The sequence below is a fragment of the Homalodisca vitripennis genome, unplaced genomic scaffold (assembly GCF_021130785.1).
Source record: "Homalodisca vitripennis isolate AUS2020 unplaced genomic scaffold, UT_GWSS_2.1 ScUCBcl_6265;HRSCAF=13399, whole genome shotgun sequence".
Lineage (NCBI taxonomy): Eukaryota > Metazoa > Arthropoda > Insecta > Hemiptera > Cicadellidae > Homalodisca > Homalodisca vitripennis.
Window position 1 is genome coordinate 1 of NW_025782407.1, and position 21,991 is coordinate 21,991.

General features: G+C 32.5%; 1 protein-coding gene across 1 annotated transcript; it reads right to left on the minus strand.

Annotated features, from left to right (window-relative positions):
* Positions 1–1,640: 1,640 nt before the first annotated feature.
* LOC124373743 (osteopetrosis-associated transmembrane protein 1-like) lies at positions 1,641–16,549 on the minus strand (the record flags this gene model as incomplete). The annotated part of the gene is given in 5 exon segments (XM_046832088.1): positions 1,641–1,884; positions 6,152–6,312; positions 6,949–7,066; positions 9,702–9,867; positions 16,150–16,549. Coding segments are annotated over 5 exon segments (790 nt in total), but the record flags the coding sequence as incomplete, so codon positions are not given.
* Positions 16,550–21,991: the final 5,442 nt, after the last annotated feature.

Consider the following 21,991-nt stretch of genomic DNA (forward strand, 5'->3'; position numbering starts at 1 on the left):
AAAATAAAACATTTGGTTCTTGAAAATGTCACATTTACTTCAAAACTATATGTACAACTATTTACAAGACAAAATAAAAACAAAAAAGCACTGAAGAAAGTAGGATGAACTCCTTTTTCACATTCTTGCAAAAGTAAAAATCTTTGTCCCAATTTTTATAAATTACTTGAATATAATAAAAACGTAATGAACAAATAAATAATGTAATTGTAACCATCAACAGGCAACAATATTACACACAACGTAACCAACAAAAACAGGCCGCCTGCATTGATGCTAGACCGAATCACATCGAGTTTGGTATTGAATGCCCAGGACTACCAAAAAAATACAAAACGTAAATTAACAAATGATCAATCGATTGTAAGGAAGACTATCGAACATTGCAACATCTAGATATGAGTATATTTGGATAATCCTGCAGCTGTCCGTACTATACAGAACTCAGCATTTATAAGAAAATTACTGACGTCAATGCTGTACAGACATTGGCACTGAAAGGGTTAAAAGAAATGGAACCAATTCATCACTTATTCATCACCCACTTTAAAAAATAATGAGTGTGTTTCACTGTATGATTTAGAGTGAATAATTTTAGAAATTGTTCTGTCAGAGAATAATGTTTGATAAATTTCCATAGTAAATTATACATTGCACTCGTATACTTTTATCCATCCTATCCTGTATAAATTTAGTAGATAGTTCTCAAACTTTTGAAACAATGAACTGTCTGAGCTGTACAATACTTATGATATTAACTGCAGACTAATTGTATTTCTGTAGATAGTAAAATGGACTTTTTTTTCATGGGTTGGGCATTTATAGCCAAGTATTAATTATTACAGGTGCATATGAACTGGGGGGGAAAGTATATTATTTGTATTATATTGATGCCTTTTTGGACATTATTGCGTTAAGGAGCAGGGGGCATCACGTGATCTAGGGATTCAAATTTTGCAAGCTCGAGTTAAATTTTTTTTCTAAAAAGAGCAAGCAGTGCGCAGCGGGCAAGCATCGTTGACAGGATTAACGTATTTCAGTAACTAATCACTTACCTTAATGGATAGTGTTGCCAGAGGTACGATAATTATTGTAAAGTGTACGATAATTTATTGTAACAGGTACGATAATTTAATTGATTTTATGCGCCGGTAAGATACACGATGGGTAGTTATTATCGTAACCATGAAAGAATTTTGACAAATTTATCCAAGTAACAAACCAAAAGTTTAAATTATAACATAATTTATTTATACGAACATAACACACTTTTTCATTTAAATGTGTTTGGTACTGATTATTTTTATTTATGAAAGTACGATAATTTCTTCGTTGTTGGTATGATAATAGGTTTTTAAAATCTGGCTATACTGAGTTTGAGCAGACGCCCGGCGGATTTATAGGAAACTGTCAAAAAACGGAGTTTTCAGAGGATTTAAGAAAATCGTAGCTCCTTTGATTTTTGTTGCAGACGAGTTTTTTCTTCAATATTGTTTTTCAGGAAAAATTTTAATTTTCAGGAAAAAAAAAAATGAACATACCTTTCCTTGGTCACGTTAATGTAAATTGATACCAATTTTACTACCAACCATTTAGTTGTTTGTAAATCTACTGTACTCATATGTTTGCAAGACACTTACGCCTCAGAACAGTCTGCTCCTTGCTGGTGACAAACATGTAGGCGGCCAAGTAGAAGACCAGTGGCAGGCAGGTGAACACTGCAGTGGACACGAGGAACACCCACTCTGGCTGCTTGCGGTCCAAGCAACAACGTAGACCCGTGCTCCACTGTGACCTGGTAGTGTTCATCATATCGACAATGTCCATACAGAATCCGTCTTCCTTCTGGGAGTCGTAGAAAGAGTTCAGTTCTACGTAGTATTTCTGGAAAAAAATAATGTATATTATACTAGTAACTTTTTTTAAAGGATACTTCGACGAGTTAAACTATTATTAGTCACACACTTGTCTTTGAATCACAATACACCATTTTATTAAGCGTATTAGGTGGGGTTGAGTTTAAAAGATATTCATAACAAAAAAAATCACATCTGGAAAACACACACAGATTTTCAACTAGAAACAGGATAAAAGAAAATCAAGACCACTCAACATTAAAATCAACTCATAGGCCTTCAATTGAAGTATAATTTACAGGTCTTTGAATAGAGTAGAATATTTATTCACCAAAGAGACATTTCATTAAAAATGTATTAGGCAAGTCACAATTATAGGCAACATTAGGATTTATGATCAGAAGTCTTCTTCAGTCCATTGTTTAGATACAAACTCACTAATTGAGTAAAATGCTTGTTTAAGAAAAAAATTGACTAATCTTGTTTTTAAACTTAAAGTAGCTTAACTGCCTCACAGTTAGAGGAAAATAACCTGCAAGACATGATCAAATGATTTTTAACACTTTTGTTTAACCTATGAGATGGTACATTAACAAGACAACTGATCCTAGTTATCATAAGAATGTATTTCATTTCTTAATTGAACTTTCTCAGGGTAATTTTTTAAATATAACAAACATTCAATAATGCCTCTGCATTAACAAAAAACAAAGAAGAAACAAAGTATTAACTCTGAGGTTTATAAATAATTCTTTACAATGTTCAAGTTTAGTAACTCATGCTATGACACAGTTTTTTTTGCACCAGAAATATTTTCCTGTGATTGTGAAGAACCACCCCAGACAATTAGACCATAATTAATATGGGTCTGAAACAGCCCAGAGTAAGCCTGTTAGTAATTTTAAAATAAAAGAAATTTTTTATTTTTCCACAATTTTTAATTTATTATAAAAACGCTTTTGCTGGTTAAAGCTTCATCAGTTACTGCTTACAGAAAAACATATGTATAAAAAATATAAAAAAACATGATAAAATAGTTAGTTAGAATCAAATTTATTACTAATTGTAAAGACCAAAAATTAATAAATTATAAAAGTACTATGTAGAAAAATAAGGTCTGCAATTCATAATTTTTTAATGGTAGAAAAATGTCACTGAAATTTACGGAAGGTTGGGAAATACATTTATCTTTTAAAACTGTCATACATGCACTTTCAATCTTTGCAATTGAAATTTCTGTTTAAAAAAATAAAAACAAAACAATAGCCAACAGATTTTAAACATGTAACATTTTATGTTTACTATAATCCACTTTTAAATTATATTTTTAAAATCAAAATTACTGTCTTACAAAACAAAATTAAGAATATATAAGACTGTTATAAGACCAGTTCTTCTTTATGGAGCAGAGAACATGGATTATAGATAAACAGGGCAGAGAAAGAAATTGGTTACATTCGAGAATAAAATTTTGAGGAAAATTTTTGGACCTATTAGAGATGGAGATGGATGGAGAATCAGGCACAACCAAGAAATCAGAGAGATGTTTCAATCTCCAGACGCTGTAGGAGAAGCAAAGAGCAGTGCAGGAGACTTCGGTGGGCAGGCCATGTGATGAGGAGGGAGGATGATAAATTGATTAAAGAGGTTTGGAAACACAATCCAGTTGGAAGAAGACCTCGAGGTAGACCCAAAAATCTCGCTGGAAGGACCAGGTGGAGAAGGACTTGTGGAAATTGAGAGCGGGTCAGGGGGATTGTGAAGACAGGGAGAGATGGAGGCAGCTGGTTGGCGAGGCCAAATTATACCACCTAGGGTATCCATGGCCATGGGGAGTAAGAGTAAGTAAGTAAGTATAATCCACTTTTATAAATATGCAATGGCTAGTCACATAGCCCCATGTGAGAAAGCCTTGAAATTGTCATACTGAGAATTAATATTTTTACTGATGTATTGTAACATCTAGCAGAGTATTTTGGAACTTCAGTTATCACAGTAGTGTCCATGTACAAATCCTAGTTTTGTATGGTGGTGGTATCTACTGATAAATGCATAGTTTTATACTTTGAGTAACACTTTGGAATGCTTTTACTCCCAAGTGGAGTGTTACTGGCCAAGTGCACACTTGAATGTGGTCTCAACACATGGCATATCTCTTACATACTCACAAAGTTTTTGATATTAATAAACAGTTACAACACAGTATGAAAAGGAACTGATAAAACATAATGAGAGAGTAATCACATGGACAAACAACAGTCAGACCAACTTCCCTTTTTACCTTTCGACCCCAAAATCAATACAGTTCTTTCTTGGACCAACAGGAAAACTACATCCCAAGTTTAAGAGATCTTTTTTATCAACAGTTATCACACAGGATGGACATATAAACACAAGGAAGGGCAGTAAAACGATTCTAATAAGGCTCTTGAGGGTCCTTGATAGAGGAACAATCTTATTGTCATTTACAATAACAAAGCAGGCCAAAGTATTGAATAAATTTAATATTGGTTCTTTTAATACACCAGTAGTATAAAGTGACTGGTATGTTATCAAAAATATATAGAACACAGGCCAAGCACCTAGCTTTAGAAAAAAAACACACTCTCAGTAATTTAGTAATACAAAGCTGACAAATTATGTAAAACAGATAAATAAATCTCTTTTTGCCCAACAAATTTGATAAAATACACATGGTTTATTATAAATTGGTACATTGTATTATTTATATATATATATATATATATAAAACATATGTGTCTTCCGATCATATGTTTAGTTTTGCTTATTTAAAAACGCATATGTGACAGATACGGCCAAATACAAAATATATTGAATCGGAAAAAAGTAAGCGCTCTGTGGTGTAGTGGTAGCACATTCACCCGGCAAGTGAGAGATCCGGGTTCGACTCCCGGCGGAGCAAGTACTTTTTTGCGATTCAATGTTTATTGAAATTATATATATATACACACACATACATACATACATATATATGTGATGACCAATTAATTGTAATTTGTCAGAAATATTTACAGTTTAAGACAGATATTAGATATTATCATTTGGAAAATTTACAATATAATACAATAGATACAATACAATGTGTAGTGCTTGGATGGACTGATGATTTCTAAGTGTCAAACAAAGGAAACTCACATAAGGATTCCCTCCCTTCAAGTAATCTGTTGATAATTAATTGATAAATATTGATGTTAAACTTTTGTTAAAAGCATACAAGCTCTATTAAAAAAAAATATTTAGGACTGCTATCTATTCTCTGTAATAAACATAAAAATAAAACATACACTGTAGCTTTGAATATTTTACTTTATATTAACTTCTTAATGTATTTTTAATACCTAAAATAATGTTGTTTTGCTGATATTTTGCTGTCTTTTACAGAGACAAGTTTGTACAGTGTAAATATATACTTTGTAATAGAAAAAAGTTATTTTTAGTGTCTAAAAACTGTAAAAACATATCAACCACTAAGTTCTTTTCACTATCCCTGTCCATGTCATCGTTGCAAACGAAGTATGTCAGATACTTCCATGGTACAATAAACACTATACATAAAACCATAAAATACTCCAGGACTGGTGACATGCAACAACACATGGTAGCTGCGACTACAGCGAACTCACCAAGGTGCAAAAAGTCATGCCAGAGGACCAAGGAAGTGCTGACATCTAGTAGAAAACGGCAGAACTAATGCACAGTTCGTGGTAGTCATAGAAATGCTTTTTAGATAATATTATGACAGACAACAGAATAAATAGGAACAATATAACGGTGCATAATATTAAGTAAATAGCACATTTTTATGCAATGGTGATATATAACCGTGAAGGGGTGAAGTCTGTTCGTATGACAGTACTAATTTCTTATCACACATTTTTAACATATTCATCACATTTTGATGTAGAGACATCACAATCGGTGTGTTAAATTTTGTCACACATGCTTTAGAGAAAGTTTTACATTTATTATGAGATACTAGTCATCAAAAGACATCACAAATGTATCTAACTCATAACTTCCTCATAATGCTCTTGTACACAAAAGCTCAACCTGTCTCAAGCAATAGACCCCATATTCAGCTGATTTTTCTCCTTGTACACAACTAAAATATGTTCCTACACTCAAACTTCTAAACTGAAATGCACTCTTTAGTCATACGATCAACAAGTAAGTAAGTACCTATAAAAAAATACATACATATCATCATTATGTGTAGAACATAACTATGTTACCTGAGTAGTTTTACTGGAAGTATTGCTGGATTATATACTTACTTTGCACACAGTGCAAACTTCTGGGTCGTAGAAGGCTGGGTAAGTGTCATTATGGTGTTCTTCTATACAAGTTTGGGTGTCGTTACTAAGTTGCAGAATCTTCTTAGTTTTCTCATTCAGTTCTTTTGTTGGGTTACCCTGAGAGTCGGTCTCGAAACACTCTGTAATCATTATCAATTTATATAATTCAAAATGTAACATTTCATAATTATAAAAGAAACATAAAGTGGCACTATACATCATTGCAAATATTTTGAAAAAAATACTAAATTTTATGTATTTTTGAATTTTTTACTTTTTAACAGTCTTGAAGGCACTTCACAAATAAAATAAGAAAAATGAGTTTTCAGTTACACATTTTATGATCCAATAGTTAATATGACTACATTAGTCCTCTCAAAGCAATTATGAAAACCTCACTATTCAAAAATCGATGAATACTTTAGCTGTTGGAATACTAGGTAATTGTGCTAACCCTATAATTTGCACATTGCATTAAAACAGAGTACTCCATAATTAACAATTTTATGCCAAATGCTGTTTTACTTGTAACTGTTTAAGTTGTGACTTTTAATTTTAATGTTAACTGTTCTAATTGTAACCTTTTTAACAACTGTAACAATAAATTGTATTTTAAAATTTTTCTATTTCCATGATATAGCTCGTGTTTTTGTTATGTATTCTTGTTTTTTTTTTTTTCTAATCTAGTAAGAACGTGAATTAAATCCTGACACTATTCTTGTATATGCTAAGTGAATAAAGCTGTTTTGAATTGAATTGAATTTCTGGTTACTCACTGTTACAACTTGCCCGCTGCCATAAACCAGTAACATAGTTAAATCCAGCCTCCACAACTTGTAGCCTGTCCAGATTGAGAAGTTTCGCTTTGCACTGCTCTCCTTCCTCGTCTTCAAGCTGCAAAGTTCAAATATGTATTCTCAATTAACGTTTTATAATTGTAATCATAACTGAAAATTATTTTTATTGACTATTTCATAACTTAATACCTACTACCTTACTTCAAATATACATATTTTGTTGAGCTAATCATAAAAAAAAATTATACTAAAATTATAAAACGGGAAAATAAAGCAGCACTAAGCCCATTCAAAAATCATGATATTATTCGGGTCCTGGACACAATCATCGAAAGGTTATTGTTACAGAATCAATCCGTCTCAAGCAGTTGAGTTCTTTCTATAAGTGTTTCATTAGAGAACCACTTCTAGATTAACAGATTATTGTAGATAATGTCTTTAGAACACTGGAAAATTTCCATGTGTGGCTCGTTAACTAGGCCAATATAATTTTTTTATATGAAAATAGTTGGATCAAGAATAGAATTCTGTGGTGCACCTAGTAATTAGTAGTCGTAGTGGTGGTACACCCTAGGTACAGCTGAATTTATGTGTGACAAATTTTAAAGAAGATTGTAAACTACTAAATTTGGTGTGTTTTATACAAATGCTTAGTTGTTTTGGATACAAGAATTTCATAACTCTCATCCAACAGTTTTTTTTATTATGTACAACACTTTTCTGAACTCTATAATAGTACACATAACTACATGAATACTAATGAGTTTTACTCCAGTTCACCCTCCACTCAGTGCAGAGTTTGAAGTCTGACACTTTCATAACTTGACTCTACTAATCAGAAGTCATGTACGTCAAAAAAAATGGGGTACTTTGGGATTTATACCGACCACACCAGTATGAAGAACACAAAAATAGAAATTTATAGAAACAAACATGATAGAACGAAAAAAAAAACAACTCTTCAATTACAAAATTACAAACTTACAAGCATTTCCAGGTATTGTGATCGGTATTGTTGTCGCTGTTATCTTATCTTTCTCGAGAATCCTGATTACGGCAGGCCCGCGCGGGCATCACGTGATTTGCACGGTACATCATTGCCTTTCCATTACAATTCAATTTATATTTCTGATTAGCCCCTCTAGAATTTGATATTTTACTGATAGGTACTATCTCGAGGGATGTTTTTCTTTCGTCGACATCAGCGCGGGGCAGCACCGAAGGTGCTGTCGAAGCCCGCGCTGATGGCCGGAGGCACTCGCATTTTGGGTGGCGGAATGTGATCAAGAATAAAAACAAGTTTTGAGTGTTTTTTTTTAATAAAAAGTTTAGTTTGGTAAATGTTTGTTTTTGTTGAATTTTTGTGTTTGGAGAAATGTAGAGGTAAAACACGGAAGTACAACAAAGCGAATGCACCAGCCTGAACGGGCGGCGAGACTCTGCAATCACGTTATCTACTAGACGCTCGACTTTGACCTCTGTCTGAGGATGGGGAGGTGTTTGCGATAAGACAATTCCTGTTTTATATTGACGAAATATTGTTCTACGCTAATCTAGTAATCAGTAGAAACGAAATGTGAAATAACGATTCATGTCTGGGTGTGGTCGGTATAATCCCAAAGTACCAAAAAATGCAAAAGAGATACAAAAAAGTCGTGATTTAGAAACTCAAAATGGACTGAGTAGGCTACATCGTTTCGACATCAGAAACATCTAGATTGAACCATATTGTACAGATATCTTGCTCAGCCATGTCAGATATTCCACAACTATTAGACCTTCATATCAGAACAAACTATGTTAACTAGAAACGAGAGAAAAGAGACAAGGTCATTTCCGAGTACAGAACTTTGAGATCCCATTGGCAAGCAGTGATGAAAAGTCCTCTATCAAACTAAGACAGTTTCATATCACCCTCAACTTTGTAGCCAATAAATTAATTATAAGAAAGCATAGTAGAAAACAGAGGGATATAAGATGCATAACCCAATGGTAGGTTATTTCTTCAACAGATTTGAAAACAAATTACAGAATTTTTACAATTTCTCTAGTGTTTTTGGAAAGGGAGGGGGGTCCCGTCTCCTGGACACACTAAAATGCTACAAAAAAAAAAAAAAAAAAAAAAAAAAAAAAAAAAAAAAAAAAAACAGAACTTCTTCCATATTGCTATTATTCCTATTTTGGAATGAAATACCTTTCAATGTGGTAAATACTACTAAACAAACATCCCATGATAACCTAATATAACTTAAGGAAATTGTAGTCCACTCAAATAGACCAATACGTCAGTTAGGGGTTGCAATGGTAAACCAGTTTCAACTCCTATGGGTGGTTGATCTTTGTAAAAACTCTTTACCTAGTCTGCTAATACGACATTAGGCACATGTGTGACAAATTTAATCTTTCTAGGGCACTGGGAAGTTGAAAAATAAAAATATAATTTAATTCTTTTAGGGTTTGCAAATCATATAGGTGGCAAGCTTTACTTCTAAAACATTAGGAGGTTGAAAAACATAATATATACTCATTCTAGGGGCTGTGCTATAACCATATTATGTTTAATCTTCATGAAAATATTTATGTTTTCCTATTTACATTCAACTGATTGAAGTATAGGAATGATTAGTGTGCGAGTGAGAACTTTATCAAGTTGTAGATCCAAAAAGGTTTATGAATAGTTAGTAAAAACTAAGTAATGAACCATACTATTCAAGTAAGTAAATGGCACTCACAGTTAGAATGTCCGAATGTACTGATTCAACACTTAGGTACTTTTCTACACAAAACTGGCAGAGTCTTATAGGCCGAGCGAAACGTATTGCACAGAAGGTGTAGTTGGCAGACACCAAAGCAAAACTTTCCAGCAACTCTTCACAGTGATTGTCATCCTTAGTCATCCTGGAACATACGAATATAACACTGAGATAACATATTTCTTTCAAAAAATGATCTACATACTCTGTAACACACTGGTAATGTTGAGATACTAAAGCATCTATAAATATAAATTGTATATGAGTTTGTTAAAAAATATCTGATTTTACTTTTTATTATACACTGGAGGATGTATTGGAAAATAAATGCAGTCAGCTATAGTGTGCTAGTGCAAACCAGCCATGCATGTGACCTAACCATTTTGTAGGTAGGTGAACGTCAAACTCTGTATGAGTGATTGTCACAGTACAAATTTGTGTAGTACGAGTCTAAGGGATCTAAGGGGCTCAATTATGTGACAAGTAGGGGGTGGGTAGAGTACGATAAGTGGACCCAGTTTTTTATATTGATATCAACAAACAATATTGCCTAGTTACACCTATCGATATAATCAATCAATATATTAACCCTTTCCATCCCAGCGTCCGGTTTTCCGGACGTTCGAAAAAACATCGCAAAAAATCCCCGCGTCCGGTTTTCCGGACGTTCGAAAAACATCGCAAAAATCCCGGCGTCCGGTTTTTCCGGGACGTTAAGAAAAAATTTTTTTTTTAATGTTTATTAACTCGGAATATTTATATAAATTATATATAAATGTTCGCAATAACATATACCGTTATAAAAACATCGATTTATTACGCTATAATGTTTTATTATTGACAACTTATTTACTTCTTTCTCTTAGTGTTGTGTCATCAACTGTGTTGAATTTTATCAGCTGTATTTGTTGGGTTTCATTCCAGTTTGTTGTTGAGAGGGGTAATAACATAAGTATTACAAGTAAACCAAAAATGATAAGGGAGTACAATGACTTTATGGGAGGGATTGATGGAAATGATCAGATGCTATATCATTATTTCAATGAAAGAAAAACCATCAAAATTTTGGAAGAAACTTACATTTAATAATTTCTAGAATGCTCTTAAATTTATATACATTGTACAAAAACAACACAGATAATCCTGTAAGTAGGGCTTCAATACATATCAAAACTTGGTTTGGTGAATTGACAGTTAAATAGGCACATGGGAGAGGAGTAGGCCTAGGTACTCATCAAAATGAAGCCAGTAATGCAAACAACGGTGGTACAAAATCATTTTTTGAAAAAATACCAGAAAATAAAGAAAAAAAAACTGCTGTGTGTGCAGTGCAAAAAGTACAAGAACTGGAAGGAAAAGAAACAAGTTTACTTTTATTTGTGTTAACTGCAAAAAGGGCCTGCACACTAAATGTTATCCTTTCCATAGATGTTTGTAAACAAAAACAAAATTTTATTGACTCGGATGGTAATTTTTAGTTTTTATTTTGTTAGGATTAGGAGTTTTTTTTTTAGTTAAAAATATGAAATAATTCATTGTTTGCCTATTGACATTCAATATATTTGGTTAGAAACTATATGTTATGTAGAAGTGGAACATGATATGCCATATTGTTGTTATAACTGGGAAAACTCCGAACTACAGTGATTTAAAAAAAATCCAGAACTTTTTTATTTCTCAACATATCAGTGTGAAGTATGGATTTTTTTGAAGACTGTTAAATGTGGTTTTGTAAAGTGTTATCAATCTTGGTTAAATAATTTTTTTTATGCCCATCCACAACGCAACAAAGTAAAAAAAATCCTCAAAAATATTTTTTAGTAAGTACATATTATTAAAAAAAAGTTATTGTAAATATTTGCATGTCGTTTTTTTATATTTTATTTTATAGTATATATAACATATTTAGGAAGCTAATAACACTTAAACTACTAAAAATTGCTTCATAAATAAATTTTTTATGGGTTTTTTCTAGTAAAATAATACGACAAAATGAACTAAAAGAGCCTGGGATTTTTGGGTATGTCATTAGTAAAAATACTTAGGATTTTTGGAAACAAATTAAAAAAAAGTGTCTGGGATGGAAAGGGTTAACCAATTTTTAGATTGTAAGCATGATATTTGATAAGTGACTTCATATTATAAAAATTAACCTTAAGTTTAAAAAACTAACCAGAATAGCATTTAACAAGTTATTGTGCTAGCTAGTTTAACTCATTTACTTGGCAGTATGTAGTGAGTGTGTGATATTGCTGAGAGTAGACTGAGTCAAGATGATGTATCAACTTAAATACATGCTGAGAAAGGGTAAAAGATAGTCTTTGTTTTCAATATGGTTGTTTTGCTGTTATGGTTTCTTTATTATTTAGATTAGTTTTTATATTACCTATAATACTCTTTGTTTGATAGTTATGGTCCCTTTACTATTTATGTTGCTATTTATGCCGTCCATAATAAATACGATAAGTTGATATCTATTGATAGTTCTGTTATTCGATATATGGAAGTATCGATGACTATAATAGGCCTAAGCAATATCAAAACCAGGTATGCTTATTGTACTCTGCACATTGGTGTAAGTATGACGATTTTAATGTTAATTGAAATTTAAAGTTGCAGTATAAAAAGCGGCCACCACGACAATCGAATCAGCAAATAAAATTATAGATTAGAAATACCAAAACTATTAAATACAAAACCATTCTTAATACAGCCATTTACAATTAACTAAAACTACCTATTTTAAATATATTATTTATAACAATATTGTTTATAATAAGGTACTTTGCTATGATCTGGAGGCCACTATTTTTGGACGATTTTTCCTTATCAGTGTCCAAAATAAATTAGTGTTAAAAACAACAGACTTTATTCAACCTATTGTGAAATGTACAAGTCATTACGATGAACGGTTGTCGTACACTGCCACCCAAAAGGAAACAATGTAAGCGAGAGTTGAGCTAGAAGCATCGCCATCAGCCGCCACTACTCACAATCATCACATGTATTCTGCCATTAAAAAACCTTCCCCTTTAGTTCGATGTAAAGTCCAGAGGGGAATTTAATTATTCATGATGAAATTATAAATTAATCAAGCCCACAACAGTCAATGAAAACAAAAACTAAAAGAACTACAATTAATTATTCGAAAGTGAAAGGTGATTCGTACGTCTAGACCTACTTGAAGGGTTGCTTGTCTAGGCTTATTTGGAGGCGATTTGGCAACAGAAAGTATGAATCATTGGGTATTTAAAAAATTATTATGAAAGTACAAATATCACAATATAATAGTTTATTTTGGTCCCCGATAAGGAACAATCGTCCAAAAATAGTGGACCCCAGATAATACCAAAGTACCATAATTAATTCAAACAATGTAAAATAATTGTTATGATATTTGAGTAATGGCCGCAACTACAATAACGATGAACTTACTTTAAGGGGGTTCGGCTCAAATTTAGCAAAAAAATTAATTTTTTTTTTTATTTGTGAATTGTTTTCTACAACTCTTTACCTTTAATTTAACACAAATTTCATTTAAATAAGATGAGTATTAGTGGTTTTATTGATATTTTAGTTTGTGAAAGCACACATGCATTTTTTACTGGTACCGTTGGTTAGCAACCTTTGATTGTGCTCTTGAACACACTTTATATAATACACACCTACTATTTTAGGTTATATTGTTTGTTGTAACCTTCCTCCTACAGTTATGGCAGAGATAAAGCCCATTTTTAGAGATTTATCTCAAGAACATTTGTTGCGGAAGTGCCTCCATGGTGGAACACAAAATCCTTGCAAGAGCCTGAACAGCATAATTTGGAACCGGTTTCCGAAATCGACGTTTGTGATGAAGAACACACTTGACTTGGGAATTTATGAAGCCATTGCTACCTTCAATGATGGCAAAATCACAAAGTGTAAAATCCTGAGTAAATTTGGTATTTCCCCTGGCCCAATCTGCATAAACACAATGAAGAACTTTTTACTTGACCCGGATTAAAAACGCCGATAAAGATATGTTGGAAATCGAGAAAAGTGCCGGAAACAGCGAGAGATTGCTAAGAAAAGACTAAGAGGAACATGTATGAAGAGCAGGAAGATCCAGAAAACCCTTCATATGGGCCAGGCATGCACTAAGGTAGGATTACTTATGTCACTGTGGTTAAATGATGTTTACTAGCGATTTTCCAAAAAAAAACAGATTTTTTTACACTTAGGAACAATTTTCTCTGGACTACTTGAGTTATTGCATTGATTTTGGTTTTTGTTTTGTTATTTACACTACAATGAACAATATGAATGATGGGATATTCATTATTTATACTAGAATATATTTTTTTATTAAAAATAAATTTTAATTTTCGTACCAGTAAGATTAAACGCCGGGGCGGCAAATCACGAATTTGACGTTACCAACGTATTCTGCTCACCCTCCTGAACAAAAAATATATATAGTACTACTAGGGGGTGCAAATGACAAATAACATGATTTTAGGGGGTATATTGATAAGTGGTTAAGTTCCTAATGTTTTAATGTTCAGTTTGTGTGCTGTGTCTGGATAATCTGTTTACTTGAATATTATCTGCGGCCCGGGACTGATAGCAGCCTGATAACGTACCTGTTATCTGAGTTATCTCCGGGGGCATGGGTCAGTTCTACACAAGATATCGTTGTTCAGTAGGTCGGATTGAGTGAGTGCGTTTACAATGATGAATCAACCATCCACTAGTTCAACCAACCCTAGTGAATTGTGTGTGTCGGAGTGTTTCGTAGGGCACGTAAAGAGTTTACGTTTTAAACCGAAACGAAATTATCTCTTTTTTAATTGAACATGGAATTTTTTTAAAATTGAGTGTATGTGTTCGTCGTTGCGGTTCGAGTGTGTGTTTTTAAACCGGGACTTTGTCGTTTCGTTGTGATAGACGACTTTTTTGTTGCCGCTGCTCAGCTATATCCGCCAACACACTAATGGTATGTGTTCTCTGATCCATCTATATATTTGAGTTTTCCATGATTTTATTTAGTTTTTTAACTTTACATAATTGCTTTTGCATTACATTTGAATTTATATTTTTGATCAGCCCCTCTAGTATTTTATATTTTACTGATAGGTTACTATCTCGAGGGATGTTTTTTCTTTTATTGACATCAGCGCGGCAGCACCGAAGGTGCTGCCCTCGCGCTGATGGCCGGAGGCACTCGTAATTAATTTTTTTTCTCGGAATTAAGACAAACATTATTTATTTTGATCAAAAATTCTGCTCATTTCTGTATTATTTTTTCATTTACGTTTGCAAAGATGGCGGCGCAACCGATGACGTCATCACGAGGTTCAATCATTGGCCACAAAACTATTGAACTATTGGCTATAGACGTGGATGTAGAACATGGAGATATTACTGAAAAGTTCTTTAATTTTTCATTTTTCTAGAACTTTGTTATTTCTCATTTCCACCCCATCAAACCTTATACTTTTTTTTTCTATATGACGATTCCAATAAGTTTTTAACAGCAAAACTCGTATTTTTCCGCCCCGGGCCGTTAATATGATAATTACCTTAATTTTGAATGTTTTTTTCAACATTTTTTTGTTTTAAATTAAAAATGTGTTATTTTCATTTAATTCAAAAAACCCATCACTTAAATGTTAGGTATAAGGATAAGGATCAAAATAAAAAAAAAATTAGCTTATTAGCTCTAATGGTTTTGGAGTTGTGTGTTCCTAAGTTTGTGCTTTTTAACATGGAAAGGATAGGACGAGCTGACCCCCTTAACTTATTTGTGTAACAAGATGTCAGACAAGCATTTCATTCAAAACAGTTAAAAGTAAATCTTACACACCACTGTTTATTGCATTTAATAAATAAATATATATATATATATATATATATATATATATATATGCTGAACTATAACGTAATATGAAACATCTAACTAATCCAGTTAGTTATTGTTTGGTCAGAAAAATCGATTTGTCATGGTGGCCGCTTATCATACTGCAGGTATTAAAGCCAACAAGAAGATATGTAAAAGAAGATGTACTGATGGTTAAATAGAAGATGCAAAGGTTAGACATCATTTAAATAAATTACTCAAACGTTTTTTAAATTATACTGTTAAATCTGTAACAAACGACTTGCCTAGCCCTTACCTAAATCTGGAACAAAAAACTATCAGGGCCAATGGTATAAAAAATCTGGAACTCAACTTCAAAAATTGGTGCTGTCTCTGAAAATATCAGGATGGGATGGTCTTTTTAAACTAGGTTAGTGTATATCACAGTGGTCTGTTCAGGGGTAATTCATTGAACTTATTGCTTAGTTTGAAAATATTTTCCTCATAGTTTTATAAGTTTATGAAAAAGAACTCTACATACAATTAGTTTAGACTGCTTAATTCTATAATAAGAAACTGTATACTTACAAAACAGTTTTGGAATCCCCGGAATTTGTTTCCAAGTCACAACTGACAAGTATCAAAACAAAAGAAAATACAAGATTTATTATCGGAAATGTATAGGCCATCGTCAAAGTAGGCTGAACTATAATAATAAATTCAATCCAGGTGCTAAATTGAAAAACTTTCGTAACTCAGAGGAAAATAAAGTTCTAGTGAAGTCACATCCAATGCTAGGGGGGTCTACATTATAATAATTTTCTTTCTTCTTAGAATGACTAACATGTTAGTCATAAGCTTTGGATAGTAAAATAAAACTGCCCGACTTTATCTTTTTTGTTTTAAACGTTATCATTGCAATGACGCGACAATTAACCAAAGTTTATACTGGAGTACTGACCAGACGTCAAGACGTAAGAACATTATTTTTTTTGTATCACAAAACCACAATAGGAATTTGTATTTTCAGCACCAAACTTGAATGGCGGAACGGCGCATAGAGGAGTATAGTATTTGCCAATAAAACATGAGGCGAGAATTACTTACGAAAACGTATGTATTTATTTTAAATCTCATTTAAGGGCACACAATAAGCTCAGGTTGACGTGTGAGGATCTATGAATCCACCCCCAATATCCCAAAGGAAAAAAAAAAAAAAAAAAAAAAAAAAAAAAAAAAAAAGCCTCAGCGTGAGCTATGCCGGCTTCGAAGTGCGCTGGGTTTTTTTTTATTAATGTACATAGTACATGATTAGACCTCCCCGGGATTTGAACCCGTGATCTCTGCGAGAGAGCCGAGACTATAACCATTAGTCTACGGAGGAGGACTGTAGGTATTTTTGTTCATAAATATATTAAACGCGTTTTCGGAAATGTTGGGAAATTTTAACCCCTTATGCTTGTTGTATTACCCTTTTCAATTTACAGTTACAAAATTATTAGTGCATAACTATCACCTTAGAACATTTGTATATAGTAAAATATATACGTTTAAAAATAAATAACATCGTTACTGTAGTAACGATGTTATTGCTCTGTAATGGCTCTATACGCAAAAAGTATATATATCAAGGTGTCAAGATGTTTAACAAGGGCAAACAAAGGCGTCGTTTTAATAACTGTAATGATTTGTCGTGCATGTCTCTCTGTATTTTTTCAATTTTGTACAAGGTAAAACTTTCTGAAAAAGATTCCCGAATTATTATGAAGAGTATATAAGGTATAATAATAATAACGCATCCATTATAAGAAGTAGTCACTTCTGTGGGTCAGTCCCGCGACTGCCTTACGTCTTTAATTTTGTTTTTAATCATCTATTGTGTTGAATATTTAAAGCCGTTCAAAAAAAGGTATGACGTTTTCAAATTCCAATGTCAGAGTAAATTAATTAATAAATAACACTCTTGAACGTATTAAAAAAAATGTTTTTAAAATAATCTAAAATTTTAAATTTATAACAAAAAAATTATGAAATAAACAGTTTGATCATAAAAAATGAAGTGATTCTTTTCAAACCAAAGTATATTACACATTTCGTTTCTTACTTTATTAGGCCTACTTATTTCTTTTCCTTATAAACAACAGCTTTACCGAAACGTAGACAAACTGTTATATTGACACCTGATCTGGACTAACATATTATTTAAAGTATGTTTTATTGAAACTACCAGCAATCAACAACTAATTAGACAATGAGAATGGTATCTGTAATCAGCTGTGACAGAGCGTATAATTATACAGAGTGAGGTAACTAACTAATGAGAACTCCACAATTTGTTTATGCTGCCATATCATAAATATTGTAACATTAAATCATCTGCTGTGACTGTAACTTTAATAAACTGAGCCATTTGAGTAAAAAATTGTGTTTTGGAGTACTAACACCGTGCTTTTGCCATAGAAAATTTTTTGATCAGTGATTCTTGTGTGAAAAAAGAACTCACTTGTTTTTTAGAACTCACTTCGACATTGGTCATATAGCGCTGTTATAGATAGAAAAATAATTCAAAACTAGGTAAGTTTATTTAGCAATACGACTTTTACACAAATAAAATGCAACGAAGTCTAAAAACCGTCTAAAAAACTGCACACCTAACAATGTGGAAAGAGTGAGAGTTACATTTACTCGCTATCCAAAGCGGTCTGCCCTGAAGCAAGCGTTGGTATTTGGGCTATCAAACAGATCTCTCTGAGGATTTTGCAACGGGATCTATTCATCCTTACAAAATTCAAATTGTGCAAGAGCCAGACTAAGGCAGTAGAGTTTTGTTCTGTGATTGGCATTAAAAAATGAGTTACCTAATTGTTCTAACCTGTTGATTATGTTTGATGAAGCACATTTTTACCTTTCTGCCCATGTACAAACATAACAAACATAACATGCGTTACTAGAATGATCATAATTCAGAAAGCTTAAACCCAAGCCTTTACATGTCCGAAAGTGGCAATATGGTGTGTAGTTACGACAGAGCATACTTTTGGATCTCACTTCTTTGAAGATAACGGGTAAAACACGGCTACTGTGAACTCAGCGCGTTATGTTTTAATGTTGAATAACTTTTTATTCCATTACCAGAGAAGTCGGATATTGATACTGATGCTCTCTCTATACTTTCAGCAAGACGTGGCCACTGCACACACTGCAGACCTATACATGACCGCTCTCAGAAATGTTTTAATGGTTCTTGTAGTAGTAATAGAAGTAAGTGTAATTGCAAATACGACTGATGAAGTGAAACAAGCAATGAAAAAAAAATTGGCTAAATTATGTTCAAAAGAACTTTAAAGACATCGTTCTCAAAGATATAAGGACAGTACAAGAGTAGACTGTTTGGACAGTGTTGATATTTCTACAAATGATAAAAAATCATCTGTCGGTGTCAAAAAAGTTAAAACTTTGCACATAATTCATAATGTGCGAAATGCAAACCTATCTAGGTTAAATTTTTCATTTGTGCAAACTAACAACACTGGCACATATAGTAAAAAAATCAAATATTTCTTCAAAAAGTTTTATTCAACTTCAGACACTGAAATACGCAAAATAGAGATAATTTAGAAATAACCGAACAAGAAAATTTCTAATGAATTTAGTAATTTCTCAGGATAGCAAATTAAAAGAATATCACATTTCTCATTTTATACACCATACACTGCTCCACAAATTCAATCGCGTGCTAATAATCAACAGCCTTAACATTCTCATTCTCGGCAGCGGTATACTATATATAATATACATAGCAGTAGCATTTGTAATATACTATGGTTTATAACTGACTTAAAAGTTTTAAAAAAATGATGATTCATCTAAAAATATACAGTTTATCAGCACATTACTTAAGAATATTTTTATGTTGAAGAATTTAGTTTTTGTTTTCAAATATGAAAAAATAACAATTTAATAATTTGCAAACGTGCTTTTTAAGATATGTATTCGCATCCCATTATAAGAAGTAGTCACTTCTGTGAGTCTGTCCCGCGACTGTCTTACTTTTTTTGGTTTTATTTTAATCCTATATTGTATTGAATATTTATAGCCGTTCAATCAAAAAGCTCGCTATATTTTAAAAATTCCAAATTATATCTTTAGTTTCCACCAAAAACTAAGTCGTGTTTAAAATTTAACTTTCCTTTAATTTAGTCGCCACGGAACTAAAACAAACACATTTGGGCATGAACACGGCCATTCGAATCACATACCTCTGACGCCGAGCAGAGTCAAGTTCGATGGTCCGCCATGGTGATGTTTACAATATCGATTGTTTAAAAGCCTTGCCATCAGTCAAAGCGTGTTTGACGTCCCATTGACGCCTGATGTAACCACATCAGGCTTGCAAGTGTTTGTCGCAATGTGTTTGCTCATACTTCCATCATCGCAGGTGATTACTACACTAACATCTGTTATTGTCAGGACACACTCGTAATATTGACATCAGGGCACCACTGTATCAGCCCATCAATATGTTGGATATCGTAAAACTAAAGCGCATGTTACGTCGTCTACGCAACAAAAACCTCAAGTGAAGATGAGCCATCGTAAACTCATTTATTGTCGCAATAAATCCGTAACACGACAACCGTCATAAACGTCAAAATAGTGAGTAAGTCACATTTATGTGACTATTACGTCAATTTAATGTCGGTACCACATTATCGTTTTATTAAATTTGTTTTATTACACAAGTCAGCTGCAAAAGAACTATATCAGCTCTTTATCTACGAATATTTATGTAAATTTTAAATACCTCTTTTAAAAATTATCACACTATGCTAATTTTCGTATGAAATTTTAGTATTACATCCTCATTTCACGTCTTGCCCAGTCACATTGTATTTTATCAAGTAACTGATGGCTTTTTAACTTAAATACAATCAAGATGATTCAATTTTATAAAGAGGGCCAAATATATTTGATTATTTTTTTAGTTTTTTGAATACGTTATAAAGTAATGCAATTGTATTAGCGAATTTTAACTAAATTAGCGTGAATGTTATACCGATATATTTGATTATTTTTTTAGTTTTTTGAATACGTTATAAAGTAATGCAATTGTATTAGCGAATTTTAACTAAATTAGCGTGAATGTTATACCGATAATTTACAAGGTCATGTTCACTGTTGGGGCTATTTGGATAAAAAATGGCGGAACCACTGTAGCAAAAATCTTGTGTACAAAATTACGCCATATAGCTACACGAATTTTAACAAATATTAACATAACTACTCTTTGGAACAAATGTTATGTATTACTTTGCTGAAATTATTTTAAGAGTATTTTTGTGAGTGTGTGTGTGAGTTCACACCTGCCACTCGGAATCACCCATATAAAAGTTGTTTACAAAACGTGGTATGACAAGTGGAGGAATCAATTGACCTTCTTGAAATTTATTTTGTCTGTCATAGTTTCATAGGTTTTAGATAATTACTTAAAAACGGATTTGGGCTCTGGGAGTATTGTTCGGTGAAGTTATACAGTAATTGTTCCTATGTGTTACCATGAGAACAATAAATAACAATAGGCTGATTTTGTTTACAAAATCTACCTTAACGTGAGAATGTTCCCAGCTCCGCTCAATAAAATTACTCAAAGCGAGATTGACAAAAATAATGGCTTAATTATAGATGTTAAAAGTAATTTTTAAACCCTACAATGTGAAACAACCCATGAAAGCAACGTGATAGATACAGATAGCAATAATCACTGGCAGATTGAGATTGGTCACATGAGACCATTTATCATTGAATCCCATTTTTAGCAATACTGTAATATAATTCCTTGTTCTGAAATATGTGTAGTAATTAAATAAAATGTCAGCAATCTCCTACCTTTTCATGTACCACTAAAGATTATTTAGAAATTTATTACTGAAATTGTATTCAAATTAAACATTTTGTCCCTGCTTATGCTACCATAATACTGAATCATACAGAATTATAGATTTTCTAAATGGATAACAATATAGGGTCAAAGAAAAGTAGGTATTAAAATTCCTAAAATTCTGATTATTATAAAAGTAAATTTACTCTTAAAGTAATTTACATACAGCGAAGCACCAGGTGCCGGTTTATATTTTCATCACATAGCGCCTATATAAATTATGTACGCGCTCTATGTAGGCTAAACTAAATAAAATGATTCATTATTACTGACCATAGCTGTCTGAAATTAAATCATTATAATTGAAATAATTTAGGAGTAACATTATTGCTTGAATAACTTTGACAAGCCTACAGCGAAGCGCCAGGTGCTGTGTTCAAATTTTTATCCCTTCAGTAAACAATATTGTAACCCTAATCATCCCTTTTATTTGGTACTTTTTATGAGCGCATTTACCATATTATTAATTTTATTCGCCTAATGTTGATCGTT